This window comes from Pongo pygmaeus, chromosome 17, assembly GCF_028885625.2.
Source record: "Pongo pygmaeus isolate AG05252 chromosome 17, NHGRI_mPonPyg2-v2.0_pri, whole genome shotgun sequence".
Classification (NCBI taxonomy): domain Eukaryota; kingdom Metazoa; phylum Chordata; class Mammalia; order Primates; family Hominidae; genus Pongo; species Pongo pygmaeus.
In genome coordinates this window covers 34,849,847-34,871,928 of record NC_072390.2, presented here as the reverse complement: position 1 = coordinate 34,871,928, position 22,082 = coordinate 34,849,847, and the positions used below count along the sequence as shown (strand labels likewise).

The 22,082-nt window shown below is 44.4% G+C and overlaps 2 protein-coding genes across 2 annotated transcripts in view; both read left to right on the top strand.

Moving 5' to 3' along the window:
* The first annotated feature begins 16,588 nt into the window (after nt 1-16,588).
* CETN1 (centrin 1) lies at nt 16,589-17,397 on the top strand. Its single transcript, XM_054460329.2, has one exon. The coding sequence runs from the start codon at nt 16,713-16,715 to the stop codon at nt 17,229-17,231; it is 519 nt and encodes a 172-aa protein (XP_054316304.2). The 5' UTR covers nt 16,589-16,712; the 3' UTR covers nt 17,232-17,397.
* A 4,470-nt stretch (nt 17,398-21,867) lies between these two features.
* The window catches only part of CLUL1 (clusterin like 1), a 64,516-nt gene continuing 64,301 nt past the window's right edge, over nt 21,868-22,082 (top strand). The window contains exon 1 of the mRNA XM_054460321.2: nt 21,868-21,896. The gene's annotated coding sequence lies outside the window, so the exon portion shown is untranslated. The remainder of the gene's footprint in view (nt 21,897-22,082) is intronic.

The window sequence follows — 22,082 nt, the reverse complement described above, 5'->3', positions numbered from 1 at the left end:
TTTTGCATCGCCTAGTGAAGATAAGTGTATATACACAGCAGTTCCACTCTTGGGAAAATTCTTGTGCATATGTCCTGAAGACAAGTAAAATAATATTCTTAGGAGGATTTGGGAGGTTGGGGGGAAATACTAAAAACAACCTAAATGCCAATCAACGATTGAATGGAGAAATAAGCAGTAGCGGATTCATATCGTGGAATACTATAATCCACAGCTATAATCCACAACTAGATGTGCCTCAATGTGGATGAAGCTTGAAAACACGATGTTGAAGTGCAAAAGAGTCACAGAAGGCAATTTCATTGTAATTCTATTTATACACAAAGCTCACAAACAGGAAAACTAAACAATATACTGTTTAGAGGGCCAAACTTATAAATGCGGGTGCGTGCACACACACACACACACACACACGCACACACACGTATGTATGGGGGAAATGCTTAGCCCAAATTTCAGGATAGAGGATAACTGGAGTGGGGAGAGGGAGGAAGCAAACATGGACTTCAAAGATACTGGTAATATTCTCTCTCACTTTCTCTCCTTTAGGCTCAATCATAGTTATACAGGTGTTTGTTCAAATATTATTCAAATATTTTTAGTTCTGATAGTATTGGCTATATACACATTTTGCATGTAGAATGCATTTTTTTTTTTAAACAGAGTCTCACTCTATTGCCCAGGCTGCAGTATAGTGGCATGATCTTGGCTCACTGCAGCCTCTGCCTCCTGGGTTCAAGCAGTTCTCCTGCCTCAGCCTTCCAAGTAGCTGAGATTACTGGCATGCGCCACCACATCAGCTAATTTTTGTATTTCTAGTAGAAATGGAGTTTTTAGTAGAGATGTTGGCCAGGCTGGTCTTGAACTCCTGACCTCAAGTGATCCACCTACCTCGGCCTCCCAAAGTGCGGGGATTACAGGTGTGAGCCACTGTGTCTGGCCTAGAATGCATTTTTAAAGTAGCAAAGGATCCTTCAATAAATTGCTGAGAACAAAACACCTTGATGACATGAACAGAAAAATGATACGTTCATGTATGACCGCGGGAAGGACTTCAAATTGGCATGTGACTCAATCCTTTCTTGTTCCCATACACTGAAATACTTGGAGACGAAATGTCTGGAAATTGCTTCCAAATAATCTGTTGGGGGTAGATAATGATGCAACTGTATGGACCGTGAGTTGGTCACTGCTGAAGCTGGGTTCATTTGTACTCTTCTCCCTACTGTTGTGTACGTGTGAGGAGGAGGGATAAGAGGGGACAAGGGTAGAGAATGCTCACCAGAAGATAACTGGAACAAGTGAGGATATTTATGGATTATCTGAATGCTAAGCATTCCCTGCTATAAAGCGTAAAACAGAGTAGATTAAAAAAGAAAGGGGAACAAAATGAAGGGGAACTCGCCAGCTTTTTACATGCAGGGAAGAGTCTAGTTGGCCAGAACACATAAAATGTGCAAGCATGAGAATGCGAAAGACCCAGCCAGGCTGGCAGGGGAGGTGGGGGAGGAGGTGGGATCTGGAAAGCCAGCCATGGATGGCTCTAGAGCTGTGCACGAGTCCATCCCACTGCTGCTGCTGCTGCTGCTGCTGCTGAGAAGCTTCAGGGCTGTGCTGTGGCCCTGAGCCCTTGGGTTGGCCAGAGGAAGCCCACAAACAGGACACTGTGGCCATCCTGTAGTGCCACGTTGGCTATCAGTCACCCGACTTGCTAGGTCTATGACAGAGGAAGCCCCATCTCCAGACTCTCCCCTTCTAAGATCGACTCCAAGACTCTGAGACTCTGACCGCCCTCTGAAGACTCCGACTCCGGACGTCCATGGCTTGCAGCTGCCAACCCAGTGCCCACCATACCTGAGTACCCAGCAGCCCTTCACAGGACTCAGGCCACCCCCAACTTCCACCCCCCAAGTTCACAGGCTCACCTCCTATGCTTAGCCAAGTAGACCCCTGCAGTTCTGAGCGTGCTCCCATTCTGGCTTCTACTCCTTTGTATGTGTTCTTCCCTCTGCATAAAAGCCTTCTGCTCCTCCCTACCCCTTGTTCTCTTGGCCAGTTCATAGTCATTTTGCCAGAATGGGCTCAAGTGTCCTCCTCCTCCAGGGGGGCGTCTCCCTGACTCCACAGGCCGAGCAGAGCTGTTCGTCCTCTGCTACACAGTATCGTCCTCGGGCCTATAAGTATTTGCAACATGGCTGGCTGTTTCCACCCTGCTGAACTGTTCCTCTGCTAAACATTGGAGCCTCTTCTAGAGGAACCCGAAGATGAGTTTTCAGCTCTATGTTAGGAGGTACTCATTGGAGCCAGAAAATGAAGGAAATTGTTCTCTTCCAATCACAATTGTGGAGAACTCTTTTTTTTCTCTCTCCTTTCTCTGTGACCAGCATTATACATAGAAAAATGGTCTCAAAAAGCATGTTTGCTATTTCAATGACTGTAGAAAGTATCAGAGGAAGGCGATTATGTTTGCAAGGGGATGTTGTAGTTTAATCCTGGTTTTGTTCTTTTCAATTTTCCATAATTATGTGTTGCTGTGATTTAAATGAAATTAGCCTAGACAAGTTTTGCCGAAATAAAGGACTGCAGTTGATGCCTTCCGCCCCTGTATATTGGTCCCTCTTCATATTAAATGACCGCTTTCACCAACCTCCACCAGAGGCAAAGTCACACCAGTTCCTAAGTGAGCCAGGGTGGAGCGAAAAGGAGAGGGGAGAGAAGGTACTGAGTTTTAGAAAGCTGTAGTACCAGTCCCCTTCTTATAGGGAAAGAGAGATCTGGCTCATTAAACATTAATTTGGGCACAGTGGCTCATGCCTGTAATCCCAGCACTTTGGGAGGCTGAGGCAGGTGGATTACTTGAGGTCAGGAGTTCAAGACCAGACTGGCCAACATGGTGAAACCTCGTCTCTACGAAAAACACAAAAAATTAGCTAGGCGTGGTGGCGCACACTTGTAATCCTAGCTACTCAAGAGGCTGAGGCAAGAGGTTCGCTCGAACCTGGGAGGCAGAGGTTGCAGTGAGCCGAGATTGTGCCACTGCATTCCAGCCTGTGTAAGAGAGCGAGACCCTATCTCAAAGAATAAAATTAAATATTAATCATTTATAAAACTACATCAAGAAACCTATGCTAAAAAGGAGGATGTGGTTGGACTGGTTCATTTTTCTCCTCCAGTTTAGAGCTCCCATGCTTATTAATCCAAGAAGAAGAACAAAGCTAGCTGTAGCCAAACTTGGCGATTTAAACATCTGTCATATCCACGGTATCTGTTTTTATTTAGTAATATTGTATGTTTTTATCCAGCACTGTTCTATTTCACATATGATATAGTACATGTGCAATGTTTTGGATCATATCTATGGTACAGAACAGAGGGCAATTACTCTAATTTATGGGTGATCCCAATTGTCACTTCCCCCAAACAGCAATGGAATTTTTCAATATCCTCAGAATAAATCCCTCCTCTGGAGCAGTAAACATAATATGACAGTGTGTCAACCATGGATTTGTTTCAAGATTATTTACTTACAATTCAACAACACTGCTGGCCCATGGAGTGCCCCGTCAGCAAAGGCTGCATTGTTTGAAGTAGCTTGGGGAAACAGCCAGGGTTTCAGAATCCAAAGAATGTAGTTTTCCTAAATACCTCAGGATTATGAGATGCTATAGAACTAATAAATTTGCTCCTTAAAATAGTCCAGAAGGAATCCTTAACCATGGCTACATGTTTGAAAGTTTAGGTTATTAATGGGGAGAGAGAATGCCGTTTTGTCCCTTGGGCTCATATAATGAGTACCATGGGTAACTTTTTTCTCCCTTTCTTCTCTTTATGATTATTTTTAAAAGGATAAATTCCAGAGGTGAATAACATTTTGGAAAACAAGGAAATAGTAATGAAATGATGAAATGATGAGAGATGATGTGCAAGAGACCCACGCAATGAAAGCCTTTTAAGTTGGAAAATGCTTACCTGGTGCTGATTGTTGTTTCTCAGGATGGCGAGCTGGGCAGTTTCATCCACCTATGGATAAACTGGATGGTGCTCTGTAGGTGTAACCAGTAATATAGTAACACAGTGGAATCAAATGTTCTACAACTGGTTTATTGTTTTCATACAGGCGGTAACTAGATCTAACCTATATTTATTAGGTTGGTGCAAAAATAATTAAAAGTAATGGCAAAAAAAACTGCAATTACTTTTGCACCAACCTAAAACATCGTATTTTAAAAGTTTTAAAGCACTTTCCCATCTGCAATCTAATTTTTCTCACAGTCACTCAGAGAAAGAAGTTATGATTATCACCAATTGCAAACGAGGAAGTTCAAACCCAGAAGACTTAGCAACTTGCCTAAGTTCACCTGGAAAATGGGTGGAAGTGTGTGGATGAAAACTCTGGTCTCAGTTCAGTGGTCATAACCTCTAGCCTATCCATGATGTATTTAGCTGTGCAAATTCAAATTTTATGAAGCATGCACAGAGACTTCATCCATAGTAATGAACTTTTTAACTGAGAGCAAGTCTTTCCAGAATAAAAAATCCGCTGCTCAGCCCCCATTGCAGCTTCATGTGTCCAGTGGAATGTGAGCAGAAAGGATGAAGACAACTTTTGGTACATAAAAGTCTTGTGTACTCCCCTGTCTTGGCCAAGGTCCCCCTGAGAGTAGAATCTAAAGCTAAAACTCAACTGCAGGTTTATTTGGGAAGTGATCTCAGGGAGCAAGGGTGAAGGATAGAGAGGGTGGCAAGAAAGAGGGGAGGTCAATGCAAGAAAGAGGTACTAAGTTGGCCACTCTTATGGGTGACTGGTGCTCAATCCCACAAGACCTTCTGATGGGAAGACACAAGGGGGAAATATCCACTGATCCTAGTCTGCCATTGATCAAGGTGTTAAATCTACACTGCTATGATGTCTGAGATGCCCCAGAACAGAAATTGAGAGGCTTGGGGCATGGGCCAAAGTGAGGTACTAACGGGTTGCAATTGTGCAAACTGGCAAAGTCTGCACAGATCTGATCATCACGCGAGTAGTTAGGTGGGGTTGAGAGGATTTGAAGCCATCTTTAAGAAGTTCCCCTTCCTGCTGGGTAAGATGCCTGTGGTAGTAAGCCAGCTTAGACCATGTAGACAAGGGCAAACCATCTGGGAGGACTGGGGCAATAATACTGAAGAATCTTGGCACCCTGGAAATATCTGAGTAGCCATGTGAACTTGAGCTGTACAAGAGAGAAATAAATCTATTTCATTTAATCAACCCTTATTGTGTAAACTAATAAAAAGTACATATGATAATCATGAGCTGCAAACATCAAACTGGAGAGACTTGTTTAGACCAGTGAATAAAAATTTTAGGTATTACTAAGCAGCAAAGCCATGGTCCACGTGATGAGCACATTGAAAATTTCACCTCTATTTGGCTGAGTCCGTGATTGGCACTAAATTATTGAATTCACTGGATGGTGTTGCCATCCAAACACAACCCCTCCAAATACTTTATAAAATACACATATTCTTAGGCCGGGCACGGTTTCTCATGCCTGTAATCCCAGCACTTTGGGAGACCAAGGTGGGCGGATCACTTGAGGTCAGGAGTTCGAGACCAGCCTGGCCAACATGGTGAAACCCCGTCTTTACTAAAAATACAAAAATTAGCCAGGCGTAATGGTGGGCACCTGTAATCCCAGCTACTCAGGAGGCTGAGGCTGAGGCAGGAGAATTGCTTGAACCTGGGAGGTGGAGGTTGCAGTGAGCTGAGATCGTGCCATTGCACTCCAGCTTGGGCAACAAGAGTGAAACTCCGTCCCCAAAAAACAAATAAATAAATAAATAAAATAAAAAATACACGTTCTTGCCTTAGCACACTGTATTTTAAGCTGAAGCAATGTAATGATGATTTTTTTTTACAAATATGATTATTTTATGTCATTGTATCATACCAGTTATTAAGGGGAATTGATATAGCTTTAGAACACTAAATATACCCCTCACTGAATAATTAAACTTTTAGCTAGTAAGTGACTAAATTCAACAGAGCCTTGAATAGGATATATAAAGGGACTGTGTTAACTGCTTTCCTTCCAAGTGCACGTACTGACTTGAAGAAAAATCTGTGCCACATTATGAAGGAGGAAGTAGGTACAGGGAGTGGGGGATAACTTGACCAAAGTGGCCCAACTCGAAACTGGCAGAGCTGCAGAGCTGGCATTTGAACCCAGGCATGTTTGACTCAAAAGTGCCTGCTTTACTCATTATGCTAAATCTGATTGAAGAAAGTTTTAGCTTTGATATTCTCTGGGACGCTAGAACACCTAAAATAAATAGTTTGTTGCCTAGTGCTTAAAGGGAGGGCCTTAAAGGAAGAGGACGACGTCAAGATCAGAAGACTTGGCCATGCATGGTGGCTCACCCTGTAATCCCAGCACTTTGGGAGGCTGATGCAGAAGGATCACTTGAGCCCAAGACTTGAGACCAGCTTGGGCAACATAGTGAGACCCCCATCTCTACAAAAAATAAAAAAGTCAGCTGAGCATGGTGGCGCATACCTATAGTCCCAGCTACTTGGGAGGCTTAGGTGGGAGGATCACTTGAGCCCAGGAGGTCGAGGCTGCCGTGAGCCATGATTGTGCCACTGCACTCCAGCCTGGGCAACAGAGGAAGATTCTGTCTCAAAAATAAATAAATAAAAAGATTAGAAGACCAGTGTTGTTCTCTGTGTGAACAGGAAACAGCTGAGACTGTCTGACCTCAGGTGCTTCCTTCATAAAATGGGAACAATACAACCTACCTCACAGGCTTTTGGAGGTGTTAAATGAGTGTATGTGTATATAGAAGTGCTTTATAAACCATAAAGTACTACGTTTACTTACTGTGGGCCATACACAGTGGTAAAGCACTTTGCATGGATAATCTCCTTTAATCACCACTACAACCCTATGAGCCAATTATTCTTCTGTTTGTTGTATAGGAATTTGAAGTTCAGCTTGCCCGTGGCCAAGTAACTAGTAGAAGGAGGAGTCTGGTGTTCAAAGGCAGCCACAAAGGGCTTATGGGCCCACACTCAAGCCCCCCACCACTCTGCTGCCCTGTACACGTGATCATATGGCCACCACCTACATATTTACATACCACCTACATAATGTGGACAACCCGTCTCAGATTCAAATGGACTCTGTAGCTGCAACATTCCTGCCTTCTCCTCACTGGAGTATTAACAGGCTCTGGCAGAAGTGGAATGATGAGAATCAGAGGACAGACAGCTCTCTGGGAGCTGCTTTTTCCTAAGACCAGGGATACAATTTCTGAACACATTCTTAATTTTATCCCATTTATCTAGACATTAATCCTAGTCTGATAAATTCCTGGAGTGCCCTCATGCTAAATTTAAACTTATTTATTTTTGTGTATTATAATTCATCCTTAATGAATCAGGAATTCTAAGGTACCTCTTTATCTTAAATAGTACCTAAGCATAAAATATATAGCTTATGTTTTAGTCTTTAAAATTTGACTGTGTTGGGAAATTAAGATGTTTACACTTCTAAGCCAGGTACAGTGGCTCAGGCCTGAAATCTCAGCACTTTGGGAGGCTGAGATGAGAGGATCACTGGAGGCCAGGCATTTGAGACCAGCCTGGGCAACAGAGCCAAACCTCATCTCTATAAATATTTTTAAGAAATAACTAGCTGAGGCCAGGCGAGGTGGCCCATGCCTGTAATCCCAGCACTTTGGGAGGCTGAGGTGGGCAAATCGGTTGAGGTCGGGAGTTCAAGACCAGCCTGATGAACATGGTGAAATCCCATCTCTATTAAAAATACAAAAATTAGCCAGGCATGGTGGTAGGCACCTGTAATCCCAGCTACTTGGCAGGCTGAAGCAGGAGAATGGCTTGAATTCGGGAGGTGGAGGTTGCAGTGACCCATGATTGCGCCATTGCACTCTAGCCTGGATGACAAGAGCAAAACTCTGTCTCAAAATAAAAATAAAAGTAAAAATGATTAGCTGGGCATGATGGCATGTGCCTATAGTCCCAGCTACTCAGGAGGCTGAAGCGGGAGGATTGTTTGAGTCCAGATAGTCAAGGCTGCAGTGAACCCTGACTGTGTTACCGAACTCTAGCCTGGGTGACAGAGTGAGACCCTGTCTCTAAAAATACATAAATAAATATTTTTAAAAGATGCTCACAGTTTTAAAGCCGAAAGAGAGGCTAAGAATGTCTACCACTTTCTTAGGATTCACTAAATACTCATGATTTTGAGTTCACGAAGACACTTCTGTTGTGAGATATGTATCCTCCTTTTTAGTCCAGCTTGGTAGATGAGTTTGATGCGTGAGTTTGCCTCCTCCTTCCCCCCTTGCCCTATTCTCATATGTTATCTGTAAAATATCTTTTTCAATGTGCCTGTATGAAATCTGTTCTTAGAGGCTGTGGGAGCTTTAAGATTAACTATGGACTCAGTAGTAATGCAATGGGGTCTGAGATCACCCTGGCAGGCACTTTGCATGAGGTGTAATTGAAAACACTAGTACAACTAAATAACCCAGTTTCCATTCTAAGCTTAGCCCCCTGCGCGGCATTCAAGGCAAAAGAAGCCCTGACCAGCGCCACGTGAAAAAAAGTAAAAGAACATGGATTTCAGATAAGAATGATCCAGAAACCAAAGGAATTTGGGAAGGACTTTGTAGATGCAAAGGAGCAAATGCAGAACATGAAGAAAACTAAGAAGGCCTCAATTCGGGTGGTGAACCCACTGAGCTTCAAAAGATGTTTAAGCAGCATCTAAATGAAAAACCTCCCTGGGCGTGGTCAGTTACCAACTCAAAAGGATGAGGGAGACATCATCCTCCTGCCTAATTGCACCCCCCCTTTCCTACTTAGAGCTTAGCAGGAGGGGGTTGTAATATGATTACTTGTTGAGAAAGGGATTTCTAGTTGCTGCTTCAGAGGAGACTGAAATGACCTATTGCTTTCCTTTGATGTTTTGTTTGCTGACACAACTGCCGGAATTTGAAATGCAGTAGAACTCTAATTTAGTTCAGAAGCTTGTTTTTAAACATACATTTCAGTCAGATAACTGATTTTTATCTAAAATCCACTTCTCAGAATTTTTAAAAATGCAAGTCTTTTCTTCACAAGAGGTGTAAGTTTCCTCTCCCATCTCATCAGTTGCATTTGGCTTCTCTAATTCCCTCTGAGCTGGGAGCAGACTTCTGGAAACAAGACTGTTGAGGAGTGCATGGAAGAGAGTCCTAGCCCCCAGCTGTTCTGTTCCCTCACTGTGCCATGTACTGAACCTCATGGATGGACTCTAAGACTGGACCTAGATCAGCCTTGCTGCCAATTCTAGAGGCCTGCAAGGCCCAAAGAGGTCCCAGTAGAAAGGACACAAGGACATGGCAGGCAGAGTGGGCTTCTCTCCTTCCAAGCTGGTTTGGGGAGAAAAATCAAACAGGCTAATTGCTACATCTTCATTAGTTGACTTTCCCCTGTGGGCTGGTCCTGTAGTATGGCCTAACCTTTAGTAAAGATAGTTATGCTAAAGGAACTAGGCACAGATGGGCTTTAGGCTAGAATTCCATCTTCCCTCTGTCCCTATCCTTTTTTCTGAGGAGTGTCCTTACTGCTTGAACCTCAGCAGAAGAGGTGGCCGCTGCAAGGGCTGGGTGGATAATGTGCACCCTATAGGCCAAGTTCTGCTTCACCTGTGTTCTTGGACCTGCACAGTATTCTTTTCTTCCTTTCTTTCTTTCTTTCTTTTTTTTTTAATTTGAATGTCAGTGTCTTTAAAAAGGGCACAAACTCTCCAGGTCACTGTTAATCCCTAAATCCACCCTTTACAGGCAGCCCGCTTGGCTCATTCTGTGCTACCTAACACCACTGTGGGCTTCTGACCTTTCAACCTCTGGTGAGTGAAAAATTCTCAGTTAACAGCCCCAGAGCCAGCTTTAGATCCTGACTTTCCAGGGCCTTTGGAGAATAAAAGGTGGATCAAAGAGTAACCAATAGCTCACTCTATGAGCTACTGGTTTAAAATGAGATTTAAAAACGCAATGAAGCCACTCCTGGGCCTCCTGGTTCTGCATTTTCTGTTGGATGCCTGCACCTGGTGGGCACTCTGAAGACCACTTACAGGGTGGGACAACTGCCGAATTGCAACCCCATGAGGTTCTGCTTGGAGTTTATGTCAACATAGATCTTGTCTTTTCTCAGCCTGTTTCCATCAAAGCAATGCTTAATTGGGGGCTGATCTGGGCTCTGGGAAAGAAGGGGAGAGGGCAGTCATTCTTTCACTGGATGCATTTAATTTTACTCCACCTAACAAGTTCAAAATGCCCTGGAGTTTCATTCTTCCTTCCCTTCCTTCTCACAGTTTTCCATCCTTTCCCTTCTTTGACTCCCAAACCCAAATGGGGTATAAGTGGAGCAGATAGGGGTTGGGTAGGGGTGAGAAACATTGTAGATCTTTATTCACCTCAAGCCCCACATTAAATCCCACATCCGTGTTTGCTAAATCATATAAGGTTCTGTAACCCCCTGGTCATGTCCTTGGAGACCATTTAAAGTCATAAAATAAGCAATGTGTACTTTTTTGGAATGGTCAGTCATTTAAAACTATCATAGAACCAGCAATTGCATTATGAAACAGAAAGCAACATTCACTTTTTAAAAAGCTAAAACACAAGATTATAAAGACATTTGATGCTTTTTGCAGGTTTCTTCCAAATATTTCCCTGTATCTCAGGGGATAGCTTTCAACTCTCCTTTGCTATTAGGAATATTTGGGTGAAAGGTTGAGAAATCGTGTGAAATTCTGGCAAATCTTTTTAGAAAAGTCTGCTTTTGTATCTGAGAGGAGTATTTTCTTATTTCTGGTGTTCATGGAATAAGGAATCATGTAGCCCTTGGCTGGACACTTAAATGTGTTCCCAGACTTGCCAAAAAGACTTGGGTTGAGTCACTGGACTTGACTTCAAATTCCCATTTGCAGACCACTGGGACTGTAAAACCTTTTGCTGCTGAGTTCATTTCTTGTAACCAGCTCCACGTATTTAAGAACAAATAATTCAGCTCTGTTAGTGATGGTTTTGGGATCCGCCTCCACAGCCCCAGCACAGTTATCCTGGTTTGTAGGAGCAGCATCCAGCATTCACATTTTCTCTGTTCTGCATTTGTTGGAAAGTAAATAAGCAGCAGTAAAGAAGCTGTATTATGCATGTTTTCTGCCTTGGGTGGCACCTGGAATTTGCTGAATTTGCTGAGTGCAACTTAAAGTTTAAAAGGCTCCTGAGCCGCACCTTTTTCATGCCATGCAAGTCAAATGGAAAACCAAATAATCAGCATAAGCAAACTGGTGGGTCCTTTCTCTTGGTCTCAACTGACTCCAGACCCTGTTGTGGAATTCCAGTGCTTCTTTTCTCCCCTCTTCCAGCTGTTAAGTCTTCATGACTGGACTTAAACAACCATCTCCTCTCCCCCTCTCAGAGAATCAATCACTGATTTTGCATAATACTTAGGACATTGTGGTACAAAAAAAAAAAAAAAAAAATTGAGGGCCCCCCAAAAACCCAAAAACAAACAGAAACCCACTCATCTCCATTGATTTTCTAGGATGTCTCATTTACTTTATGTCAGTCTCACTAGAACTTAAAAATTACTTTTAAAGTAATAAAGCTGATTTTCACATGCCTTGTATAGACTTTCACTAATGCCAAGCAAAGGCATTTTGCCCAGATTGCTTTCCCCAGCTCACATACAGAGTTGAAAGCAGGGGATGGGGTGAAGTGGAATGGAAGAAGAACAGATGTAAATACTAAGCATATTGCAGTTTCAGTGACTTGCCCCAGAATGGGACCCTGTCTGAGATCCTGCAAATTCCTGTTCAATTCTCCTAGGCAAGATGCTTAATTATTGTTACGTGTAGGGAAGAAAATTGTTGGCGGCAGAAGGTATCCGAGTCACATGGCACCAAAATGTATCACTAGTAGCGAATACCCAAGTCCTCAGAGAATCCGTATGGGTCTGCAGCAACCTCAATTCTTACATCCTCAGAAGAAAGAATTCAACTCAGGGTCATACGGCAGAAAAAGAGACTGAGGCAAGTTTCAGAGCGTTTATTAAAACGCTTCAGAGCAGGAACATAAGGCAAGTGATACAGGAGACAGAAATTATTTTAAGCAGATAATGAGGGCAAAAGAGTCCTCGGCAGAACTTCCCTTCTAACAAAGAACAGCCCAAGAAATCACTTCTTTTCTAACAAAGAGCAGCCTGGGAGATCGGGCTGCAAACATGGATAAGGAAGCCGGAAACTTGCACGAGGGGATGCCAGCAGCTGCACAGTTAGAAAGAGGTACCTGGGGCCAGGAATGTCCACCATGGGGGCTCCACCTCCCCTCTATTTTCAGCACATGCACAGTAAGAAAGAAATAAGCGGCCGGGCACGGTGGTTCACGCCTGTAATCCCAGCACTTTGGGAGGCCGAGGCAGGCGGATCACAAGGTCAGGAGTTCGAGACCAGCCTGACCAACATGGTGAAACCCCGTGTCCACTAAAAATATAAAAATTAGCTGGGCGTGGTGGCGCACGCCTATAATCCCAGCTACTTAGGAGGCTGAAGCAGGAGAATTGCTTGAACCTGGGAGGTGGAGGTTGCAGTGAGTCCAGATCTCACCACTGCACTCCAGCCTGGGTGACAGAGTGAGACTCCTTCTCAAAAAAAGAAAGAAGAAAGAAAGAGAGAGAGAGAGAGAAAGAAAGAAAGCGAGAGAGAGAGAAAGAAAGAAAGGAAGGAAGGAAGGAAGAAACAAAGAGAAAGAAAGAAAGAAAGAAAGAGAAGCAACATGGAGTAGCTACCCACCTGCATAATAAAAGATTGGGGTGGGGGCTGCCAGAGATTCGTGCCCTATGCAGATGGCACACCTGGTCCTAACCAGTTTTTCATGCCCTATGTAGATCAGACAATGCCTCCCCACTAGCTCATCTATAAAACCCCCTGCATTTAACCACGGATCGGCAACTCATTTTTTCAGGACCCTTCTCTGGGGCAGAGAGCTATTCTCTTTCTTTCACCTATTAAAATTCTGCTCTAAACCTCACCCTTTGTGTGTTTCCACATCCTTTACCTCCGTGGCCATGAGGCCGAGAACCTTGGGTGTCACCCCAGACAACAAGGCCACTTCACAAGTACACCTGGAAGAGAGGCAAGTGGACACCCTGGAGGTCAAGTGCCCCGTTTGATCTTGAACCTAGGATTTTATATGCTGGCCTACTTCCCGCATCTTGTGCCCCTTTCCCTCATTCTTCCCTTAAGGTGAACCGCCCACATGCATGGTGCCCTGCTTGTGATTGGGAGGTGAGCATGGGCAGTGTGTTTAAGAAGTCGTATGCCCGCTTACCTGAGGCTTTCTTCCCTTTTCCAGTGGAACCCCCCTAGAAAGTCATATGCTGCCATTTTGTCTCTTAATGCGCATGCTCAAGCCCACTGGCCCAATTCCTGAGATCTTATTGGAAGCTGCCAACTACCAATTTCAAGTGTATTCATCTATTGGGAAACTGCCTCACCCTGTTGTGGCCATGATCAATGATCATTTTAGAGAGGCAGTGTGACAACTGCCAAACCATCCCCTGATCATCATCTGACATTCCTGGCGGGCTGGGAGGGGAGACCTTCTCTGCCCCCTCATGCCTGACTAGCTACCTACTGTAACAAAATCAGTATCATGTCTTCCCAGTGATTCTATATTTTGGTAACACAGAATCAACTTATGGAGAAGGCAGCATGGTGTAGTGAATAAAGCTTCAGCAGGCCAGGATTTAAATCCCAGAGCCACCATTTATTGGCCATGTACCATTAGATACGTGTTACAGGCCTCTCCTGGGCCTCATTTTTTTCATCTGCAAAATAGGAAATGATGGCAAGGATCAAATAAGATGACAACTATAAGAAGCACGCCCAAAGCTAGGCACATATTAAATGTGTTTCCCTTCCCTTCTTAAGTCAGAGTTTGGACTCTGAACATAATGTAACTCCGCACCAAGAGCTGACTGTGACTATGGGCACTGTTTCTATGAAGGGAGCTCTTGGTGGCCCTTTGTTGTAACTGTTGATTGCACACATCTGGAAACCATGACAACCGTTTTGCTCTGAGTTCAGCTTGGCCCAAATGTAGCTCTATATAAGGCAGCTTCTATACTTCAGTTTTTCCCAACACATCATAGCTTGGCTTGAATTTGGGCAGAGGGGTGGGTGCCAAAGGAAATGTACAATGTCTGGGAAAAATTCGTATTCAACTAACAATTACCCAGATCTGTATGGCCCCACTAGGGGCCTGTTCTGGAGCTTTTGTGTACATTCTCCCACTGAAAATGCAGTAGGAAGCTTTATGATGCTGCCTACTTTACAGGTGTTTTGATGACTCTGGGTGGTTTAAGTGACTTTCCAAGGTCACAGAGATAATAAGGCATAGACTTGGGATAAGATCCCAGGCTTCTGACATGGAAAAAAGCAGGTCACAAGGATTTGCGGTGTTAGAAGAACAGTGGCTGTAGCGTCTGCCTGCCAAAGTTGACACTGTCCACAACAAGTACTGGAAGGCAGGAGAGGGGAGGTCTTATGTAAGTTTCCTTGGCCTTTAGAAGAAACCCTGTGTCCAGGCTCTCTGTCAACTAAGTCACGTATCAAACTGGGGCAGGTAGTGATATATGGCTAATTAAATGTGCCATGTAAACAATATCTGACCACTAATTTTAAAAAACAGTTTGTAAAACACTCCTGGCGTCATTTAATCTTTTGGGGTTTTCACCTGTTGTATTCAGAAGGTATTTTAGGACCAATATTAATTCTCATGCATTAATTCAACGAATATTTATTAACCTACTTACTGTGTATCAAGCACTGTTTTGTTTTGTTGTTGTTTGTTTTTTTGGGACAGAATCTCACTCTGTTGCCTAGGCTGGAGTGCAGTGGCACAATATCTGCTCACTGCAACCTCCGCCTCCTGGGTTCAAGCGATTCCCGTGCCTCACACTCCCAAGTAGCTGGGATTACAGTTGTGCACCGCAACTCTCGGCTAATTTTCGTATTTTTCGCAGAGACGGGGTTTCGCCTTGTTGGTCAGGCTGGTCTTGAACTCCTGACCTCAAGTGATCCGCCTGCCTTGGCCTCCCAAATTACTGGGATTACAGGTGTGACCCACTGCGCCCAGCCATTAAAGCTCTTTAACACGAACTCTTCAAAGTGCCATCTTTTGTAACCTTCATAGGTTACAAAAGGTATTAATACATTAATAGATTGAGATTTGCTTGTGGGGGTGCGGGGCAGGGGGAGAATGCTAAAAAGTAAGTCAGCTTTCTTTTCTGTAACTATGTGAAGGAATGCAAAGTAATTCTACAGGCAATTCCTTGGTGGGCTTATTTGGTAATTTTTTTTCCTTTTCCATTTTCCTCTTGCTCTTTGGTTTGTAGGAGAACCCCTTTATTCCCAGGAGGCAATTTTGAGTCCCCACATGTCCTGCATCATCTCCTGTGCCCACTGCCAAAGGAAGGCAACCAGAGCGTGGGTTTCAGCACAGCTCTGATTGGATGATAAGCAAGGAGAGTAATATGCTGCTAGGGGGTTAGAGGAAAAAAAAAATACTAGAATACCAGAATGTAGTATTTCAACTTCCCTCCCTCCAAATCAAAAGCCTTGTGAATGAAATTATGACCATTATTCAAGTGCAATTATACTGAGTATGTAAAATGGAAACACTGAAAGTAAATTATACATTTGGATATTACATTTCATATTTGAGAACATGCCAGAAACATTGTATTATTGTTGAGTGTAATGTCAGGAGACAAACTTCTACAAATTTTATACATAAATTTTTCCATTTTCTCTGTTTCCCATTTATGTCAAGTTGAACACATGGTATGATTTTTAATATTCTCTCTTCCTTCTCCTTCCCCACATTGAATGTCAAGTGATCACACTCAATCTTTATTATCCTAAATTTACCCTTAGGGTCTGTCACCCCATTGGGTGTTGCCACCAGAAGAAGAGGGTTTTTTAATTAGTATAAAAAGGAGAGGCCAGGCTTGGTAGCTCATGCCTGTAATTCCAGCACTTTGGGAGGCTGGGGCGGGAAGATCCCTTGATCCCAGGAGTTTCAGACCAGCCTGGGCAACATGGTGAGACTTTGTCTCTACAAAAAAAAAAAATTTTTTTTAATTTAGCTGGGTGTGGTGGCATGCCCTGTAGTCTCAGCTACTATGGAGGCTGAGGTGGGAGGATCACTTGATCCTGGAAAGTGAAGACTGCAGTAAGCTGAGTGGCACCAGTGCACTCCTGTCAAAAGAGAGAGAGGAGAGAGAGAGAGAGAAAGAGGAAGAGTCTCTAAATAAACCTATAAAACTGGGGTCTTACGGATGCTAGCAAATATCTTGGAAAGAACTGCCAGCGCCAGTTGATTACAGAAGACAACTGTGGCTACAGGCTGTTCTTGCCAGTTCAGGCGTCAACTCGTGGAAACCACTTAATAACCTGAGGGAACTGCGGATTCTCGCCTAAGCAAGATCTCGCAGATGTGGGGGCGTAGGAAGAGGTTCCCCAGGCCGGCTCCAACCCCCAACGGGTTTGGGGGTTGGCAGTGAACAAGGGGTGGCCCCGCGCCGCGCCAACGGGGGGCGCCCGAATGACAGCAAGGGGCGGTGCCGTTGGGATCACAGCCAGGGCGGGAAGATGGCTTCCAGCTTCAAGAAGCCCAGCGCTGCCTCCACCAGCCAAAAGAGAAAAGTGGCACCTAAGTCCGAGCTCACTGAAGATCAGAAGCAAGAAGTTCGGGAAGCATTTGACCTCTTCGACGCGGACGGAAGCGGGACCATCGACGTGAAGGAGCTGAAGGTGGCCATGAGAGCGCTGGGCTTCGAACCCAGGAAGGAAGAGATGAAGAAAATGATCTCCGAGGTGGACAAGGAAGGCACGGGGAAGATCAGCTTCAATGACTTCCTGGCCGTGATGACTCAGAAGATGTCCGAGAAGGACACCAAAGAAGAAATCCTGAAGGCCTTCAGGCTCTTTGATGACGATGAGACCGGGAAGATCTCGTTCAAAAACCTGAAGCGTGTGGCCAACGAGCTGGGGGAAAACCTCACGGATGAGGAGCTGCAGGAGATGATCGACGAAGCTGATCGGGATGGGGACGGTGAAGTGAATGAGGAGGAGTTCCTTCGGATCATGAAGAAGACCAACCTTTACTGAAGTCGATTCAGAAGCTAAAGTGACTCTCTGGGTTGCCCGCTTCCATTTTGTGAAACCTTAGAGGACAGCGGCTGCCTGTCCCTTCTTCACCCTCTCACCCCCATAATTTGTCTAGATCTATTTCCATATCTCTAGTTCAATAATAGAATTTGAAAGATGCTTGTAATGTGAGTTTTGGGGTTTAATCCTCAAAAGCCAACCTGGAGCACATGAGGTTAAACAAAGGGCCCTGAAGTTTGAGTGCGCCCTCCATTTGCCCTATGCTGAACTTGCAGAGACATCCGTTGATCTGGAGGCAGGACAGCTTCTGGGACACACAAAAATGTGGTTCCCTTTGTCACTTCTTTGGTGGTCTTAAATTATCTTGCTTCATATATCATTCCTTAAATTCCAGTCATTGTTCCAGCATAATGAGATGGACTCTGCCAGTAGATTTGCCTAGCCTGTCCACTTAGCTGAATACCAGTTTGAAGGAAAACAGGGTGGCCACTTACAAACTTACTGAGCTCAGGACAGATAATCTTATAAAGAAAAGGCTTGCTTGGGTAGTAGTACATTGTGCAATTTAGACTATTCACTGGCTTCATACATGCAAATGATTCTTCATTAGTGTGTAAATTGTCCACCGATTCTTCGTTTGTGTGTAAATTGTCCACCATGGGTTTATCTAGGGCTAGTATGTATACCTGGGCTACAGAATAAAAATAAAATCTAATACTGGCCCAAGCAAAGTATAATTTGCTTAAGAGGTTACGCTAACAAATGATTTTGAGTAAATATTTACAAATGTAGGATCTTAGTTTAGGAAATTGTAACAAATACCTTAATATAACATTTTAAGCTACTTACAGTCCTTGGAAATAGCAACGAATATCTTAGTTGTTGGACTATTATAACCTTAGTCATCTTATTACTGCTTGATTATGAGACACTCTCCCTGCTAATCCTTAGAACATCTTGGTTCTTGGTACTTGACTTTTAGCCCCTCTGACATATAGTTGATGTCAGAGTGTCTGGCACTTAAGTAGTGCTCTATTTTACAAATCCCAGTAAACTGTTCCACTGTGGCTTGTTTATGTGTTAATACTGCTTGTTTTCTGTTATAAATTATTTCTTGCTTTGGAGTAAGATATCTTATCATTTTGCATAGCTACAAATCTGAAGTTAAAGAAAATTTTAAAAATGTAATTGTGGGAAAATAACAAATAGATCTGCTGAGATGGAGGCTTTGACTAATGCTTTAATAACAGGCAACAAAACAAAGAGGCAAGATATTTTGGTCACAACTAAACCTAAATTAAATCCTCATACAAAGCCCCATTAAGATAAATGCTCAAATTCTGGGAACATTTCACTTGCTTTGCCAGCAATTTTACCCTTCAGAGAGTGTGGATCTAATTAGGGGAACAAACAACCCTGGGCTTAATTCTCATTAACAGGGACTAATTTGTCAAAGCAGCAGTACTAGCTGAAGTGATGGGTATGGAAGCATTCACTGTGAGGATTTTGCTGAGGTGCCTGGCACAGGGCAGGGGAACTCACCCAGGCTGCAAGATGGTAACAGTTCAGGTTCACGGTCTTAGTGTGGACTCAGGTGCAGTCAGGATGGGAACAGGTGCAACTTGGGCCAACATCAGTATGAAGGGCCAGATCTGAGGGCAAGGGAAGGAGGGGGCATTCTGGGAAGCAAGAGTTCCTGGTATCCTGTTGACCAGAGTCTTGGCCCAAGGATCAACGTATGAATTAAAGTAGAAATACCAGAAACAAAGAAAGTTGGCAGAAACTAGGAGAAGCAGAGTCTCAGCCAACTGGACTGGGCTCAGCCTTGGCTACTGGCCCAGCAGATGATAGAAGAGAAAACCAGGAACCCAGGCTGAAGCCCAGCAGTCGGGCTGGCCACACACCATACATAGCCTTACAGGGGTGGCCCAAGGGCATGGTCCACTCCAAACAAGGAAAGGGGGCACCGGAATATTTCTGAATCCCACTCACTGCCAGGGAAGAACCTCTCAATTCACTGAATAGTGCATTCTCCTGCTTCTCAATAGGCTAATACTCTAGAGAATATGGGGACAAGCGGAGGAGGGTCTAGTGGAACAGGCCTAAACTGGCATTTGAATTTTAAGATAAGTTAATCATACATTGGCTGGGTCAGCCATGTCTCTTAGTCTTTACAAAAGTAAAACACAAAAAATTCAATGGAAATCTACAGACACCTATTTGCAGATGAGGAAACACGGCTATGAAGATTGGGAAGATTGGGAAGAACTGGCCGGGTGGGGTGGCTCACACCTGTAATCCCAGCACTTTGGGAGGCTGAGGCAGGTGGATCACTTGAGGTCAGGAGTTGGAGACCAGCCTGGGCAACATAGTAAAACCCTGTCTCTACTCAAATTACAAAAATTAGCAGGGCGTGGTGGTGCCCACCTGTAATCCCAGCTACGCAGGAGGCTGAGGCAGGACAATCGCTTGAACCTGGTAAGCGGAGGTTGCAGTGAGCCAAAATCATGCCACTGTATTCCAGCCTGGGTGATAGAGCAAGACTCTGTTTAAAAAAAAAAAAAATGGGAAGAACTAAAAATGTAATTTTCAAGGGGCTGTCACAAATGGTCCCAATAAAGAAAAAGCAGGACTCATGTTAAAGAAACCCATGCGATGTGTAGGGACTTCATGGAAGAGCTCTTGCTTTCTAATGATCTATGTAACAGATGAAAAGCAAAGCATAGGGCTAAGGATGAAAATACAACAGTAATAAGGTATTAATATATTATTAAGAAAGCTAATGCTCCACATAAGCAGAGGACATTAAAGGACTTTTTTTTTCTTAAGGATACCTTAACGTTTTAAATGAGAAGACATAGAAAGGGATAGGTCCAACTCTTGGGATTGTTGAGGTTGGTTTCCATAGGAAGCACTCTGAGTCTGAGATTTGTATGCAGAAAATTAATTTGAATGTGCTTTTCAGATCACCCAGGTGGAGGACGGAGGGAAACCAGGACTGGGCAGAGAGAGGCTGGGCTGTAACCAAGTCACAACAAAGGTGTCAGCTGGTCCCATGGTGAATTCTGAACCTAGGATGGCTGGCCCCAAGGCGTTCCAAATTGGGACAAGGAAGTTGTGCCTTTAAAACTTCTCATTGACTGTCAGTCACTGGGCATGAGCAGTCCCCAGGAAGGGGGGATAACCTTGAGCAAGGTGGATGTCTTCAGCCAAGGGCAATCACTGGGAAGGAGAACTCAGCTATGAACTGTCAGCTGCCAACACTCCCAGCATCTGGGAGGATGAGGGCTTCAATTCTAAGGGCAGGGGCTCCAAGGGCAGGGGTATGGATGGTGGAATCTGGGCAGTATCTTGTGGCTTCCACTACAGTCCACCCCTTGCACCACTTAGTTCCACTGGCTTTTTTTTTTTTTCTGAGACAGTCTCACCCTGTCACCCAGGCTGGAGTACAGTGGCATGATCTTGGCTCACTGCAACCTCTGCCTCCCAGGTTCAAGCAATTCTTGAACCTCCTGAGTAGCTGGGACTACAGGTGTGTGCCACCACGCCCAGCTAATTTTTTGTATTTTTAGTAGAGACAGGGTTTTACTGTGTTAGCCAGATTGGTCTCGATCTCCTGACCTCATGATCGGCCTGCCTTGGCCTCCCAAAGTGCTGGGATTACAGGTGTGAGCCACTGCACACAGCCAGATCCACTGGCTTCTATATAATAATTTCTGGGTGAAGCTAATTCAGGATTCTGATGGACCTGTCTTCCCGAGGGAAACTTGTAAAAGGAAAGTCAGAGGGACAAACTATAGCCCCTGCCACAGCTGCTGCTCTCGAGGACAAAAATGGTGCTCCTCATTTCCCTTAACCACCAGACCTAGATTCCCCTAACCCTTAGTGGGCACCTCTGCTGATGGAGGTGGTGGCTCACCTGGTGGGATGATCCAGATCCTCATCCCTGAGTGGTCTGAGCTCCCAGTCACCAGGCCCTTCTCAGGCTGTGGCTGTTGAACTTACCTCCCCAACCATCCCCCCCTTTTTTTTCTTGAGACTGGGTCTTGCTCTGTCACCCAGGCTGGAGTGCAGTGGCATAACCTCAGCTCACTGCAGCCTTGATCTCCCAAGCTCAAGCCATCTTCTCACCTCTGCCTCCCAAGTAGCTGGGACTACAGGCACACGCCACCATGCCCAGCTAATTTTTTTTATTTTTTATTTTTTTGTAGCAATGGGATTTTGCCATGTTTCCCAGTCTGGGCTTGAACTCCTAAGCTCAAGCTATCCTCCCACCTCTGCTTCCCAAAGTGCTGGGGTTACAGGCGTGAGTCACTGCATCTGGCCACATTTATTCCTTTTAACCCTTAAAATTGAATGCAGGATCACTGAGAGACAGGCGAGTGATTACCGGGGTGCCAAACATACCCTTCTCCTCCTCTTCCTGCAGCTCTACCTCCTCCTGATGATCAGGACAATCATGGATGATGACTCCTTTCCTTGACTGTTGCTCTCTCAGAAGGAACCCATTGTGTTGGGTGAGAACACATCATTTGAAATTTAGTAAGACTCTTGCTGTGCCTATGGTAGAAGCATTCCCTCTCTGGGGCCAAGATCTTTAAATGCACAGAGTCCAAAGTCATGGGACCAAAAGCAGAAATTAAAAAGGAGATGACTGGGATTATGGTAAGAACTGTTTGCACCCTTGATTTGCTGCACCCATGTGTTCTACCTAGGAGACAGCACACCATATACTGGTTATTCATTTGGATTACATGCTGCGTCCTGGAGAATGGGCACTGCATTCTCACTGGTCATCATGTCAGAGCCTGCGCTGCAGAGGCTTTCCCATTGCTCTGTCAGTGTGTTATA

Bases quoted from the DNA above. Each gene is read 5' to 3' on its own strand.
- CETN1 (XM_054460329.2), top strand. From the start codon at position 16,713: ATGGCTTCCAGCTTCAAGAAGCCCAGCGCTGCCTCCACCAGCCAAAAG.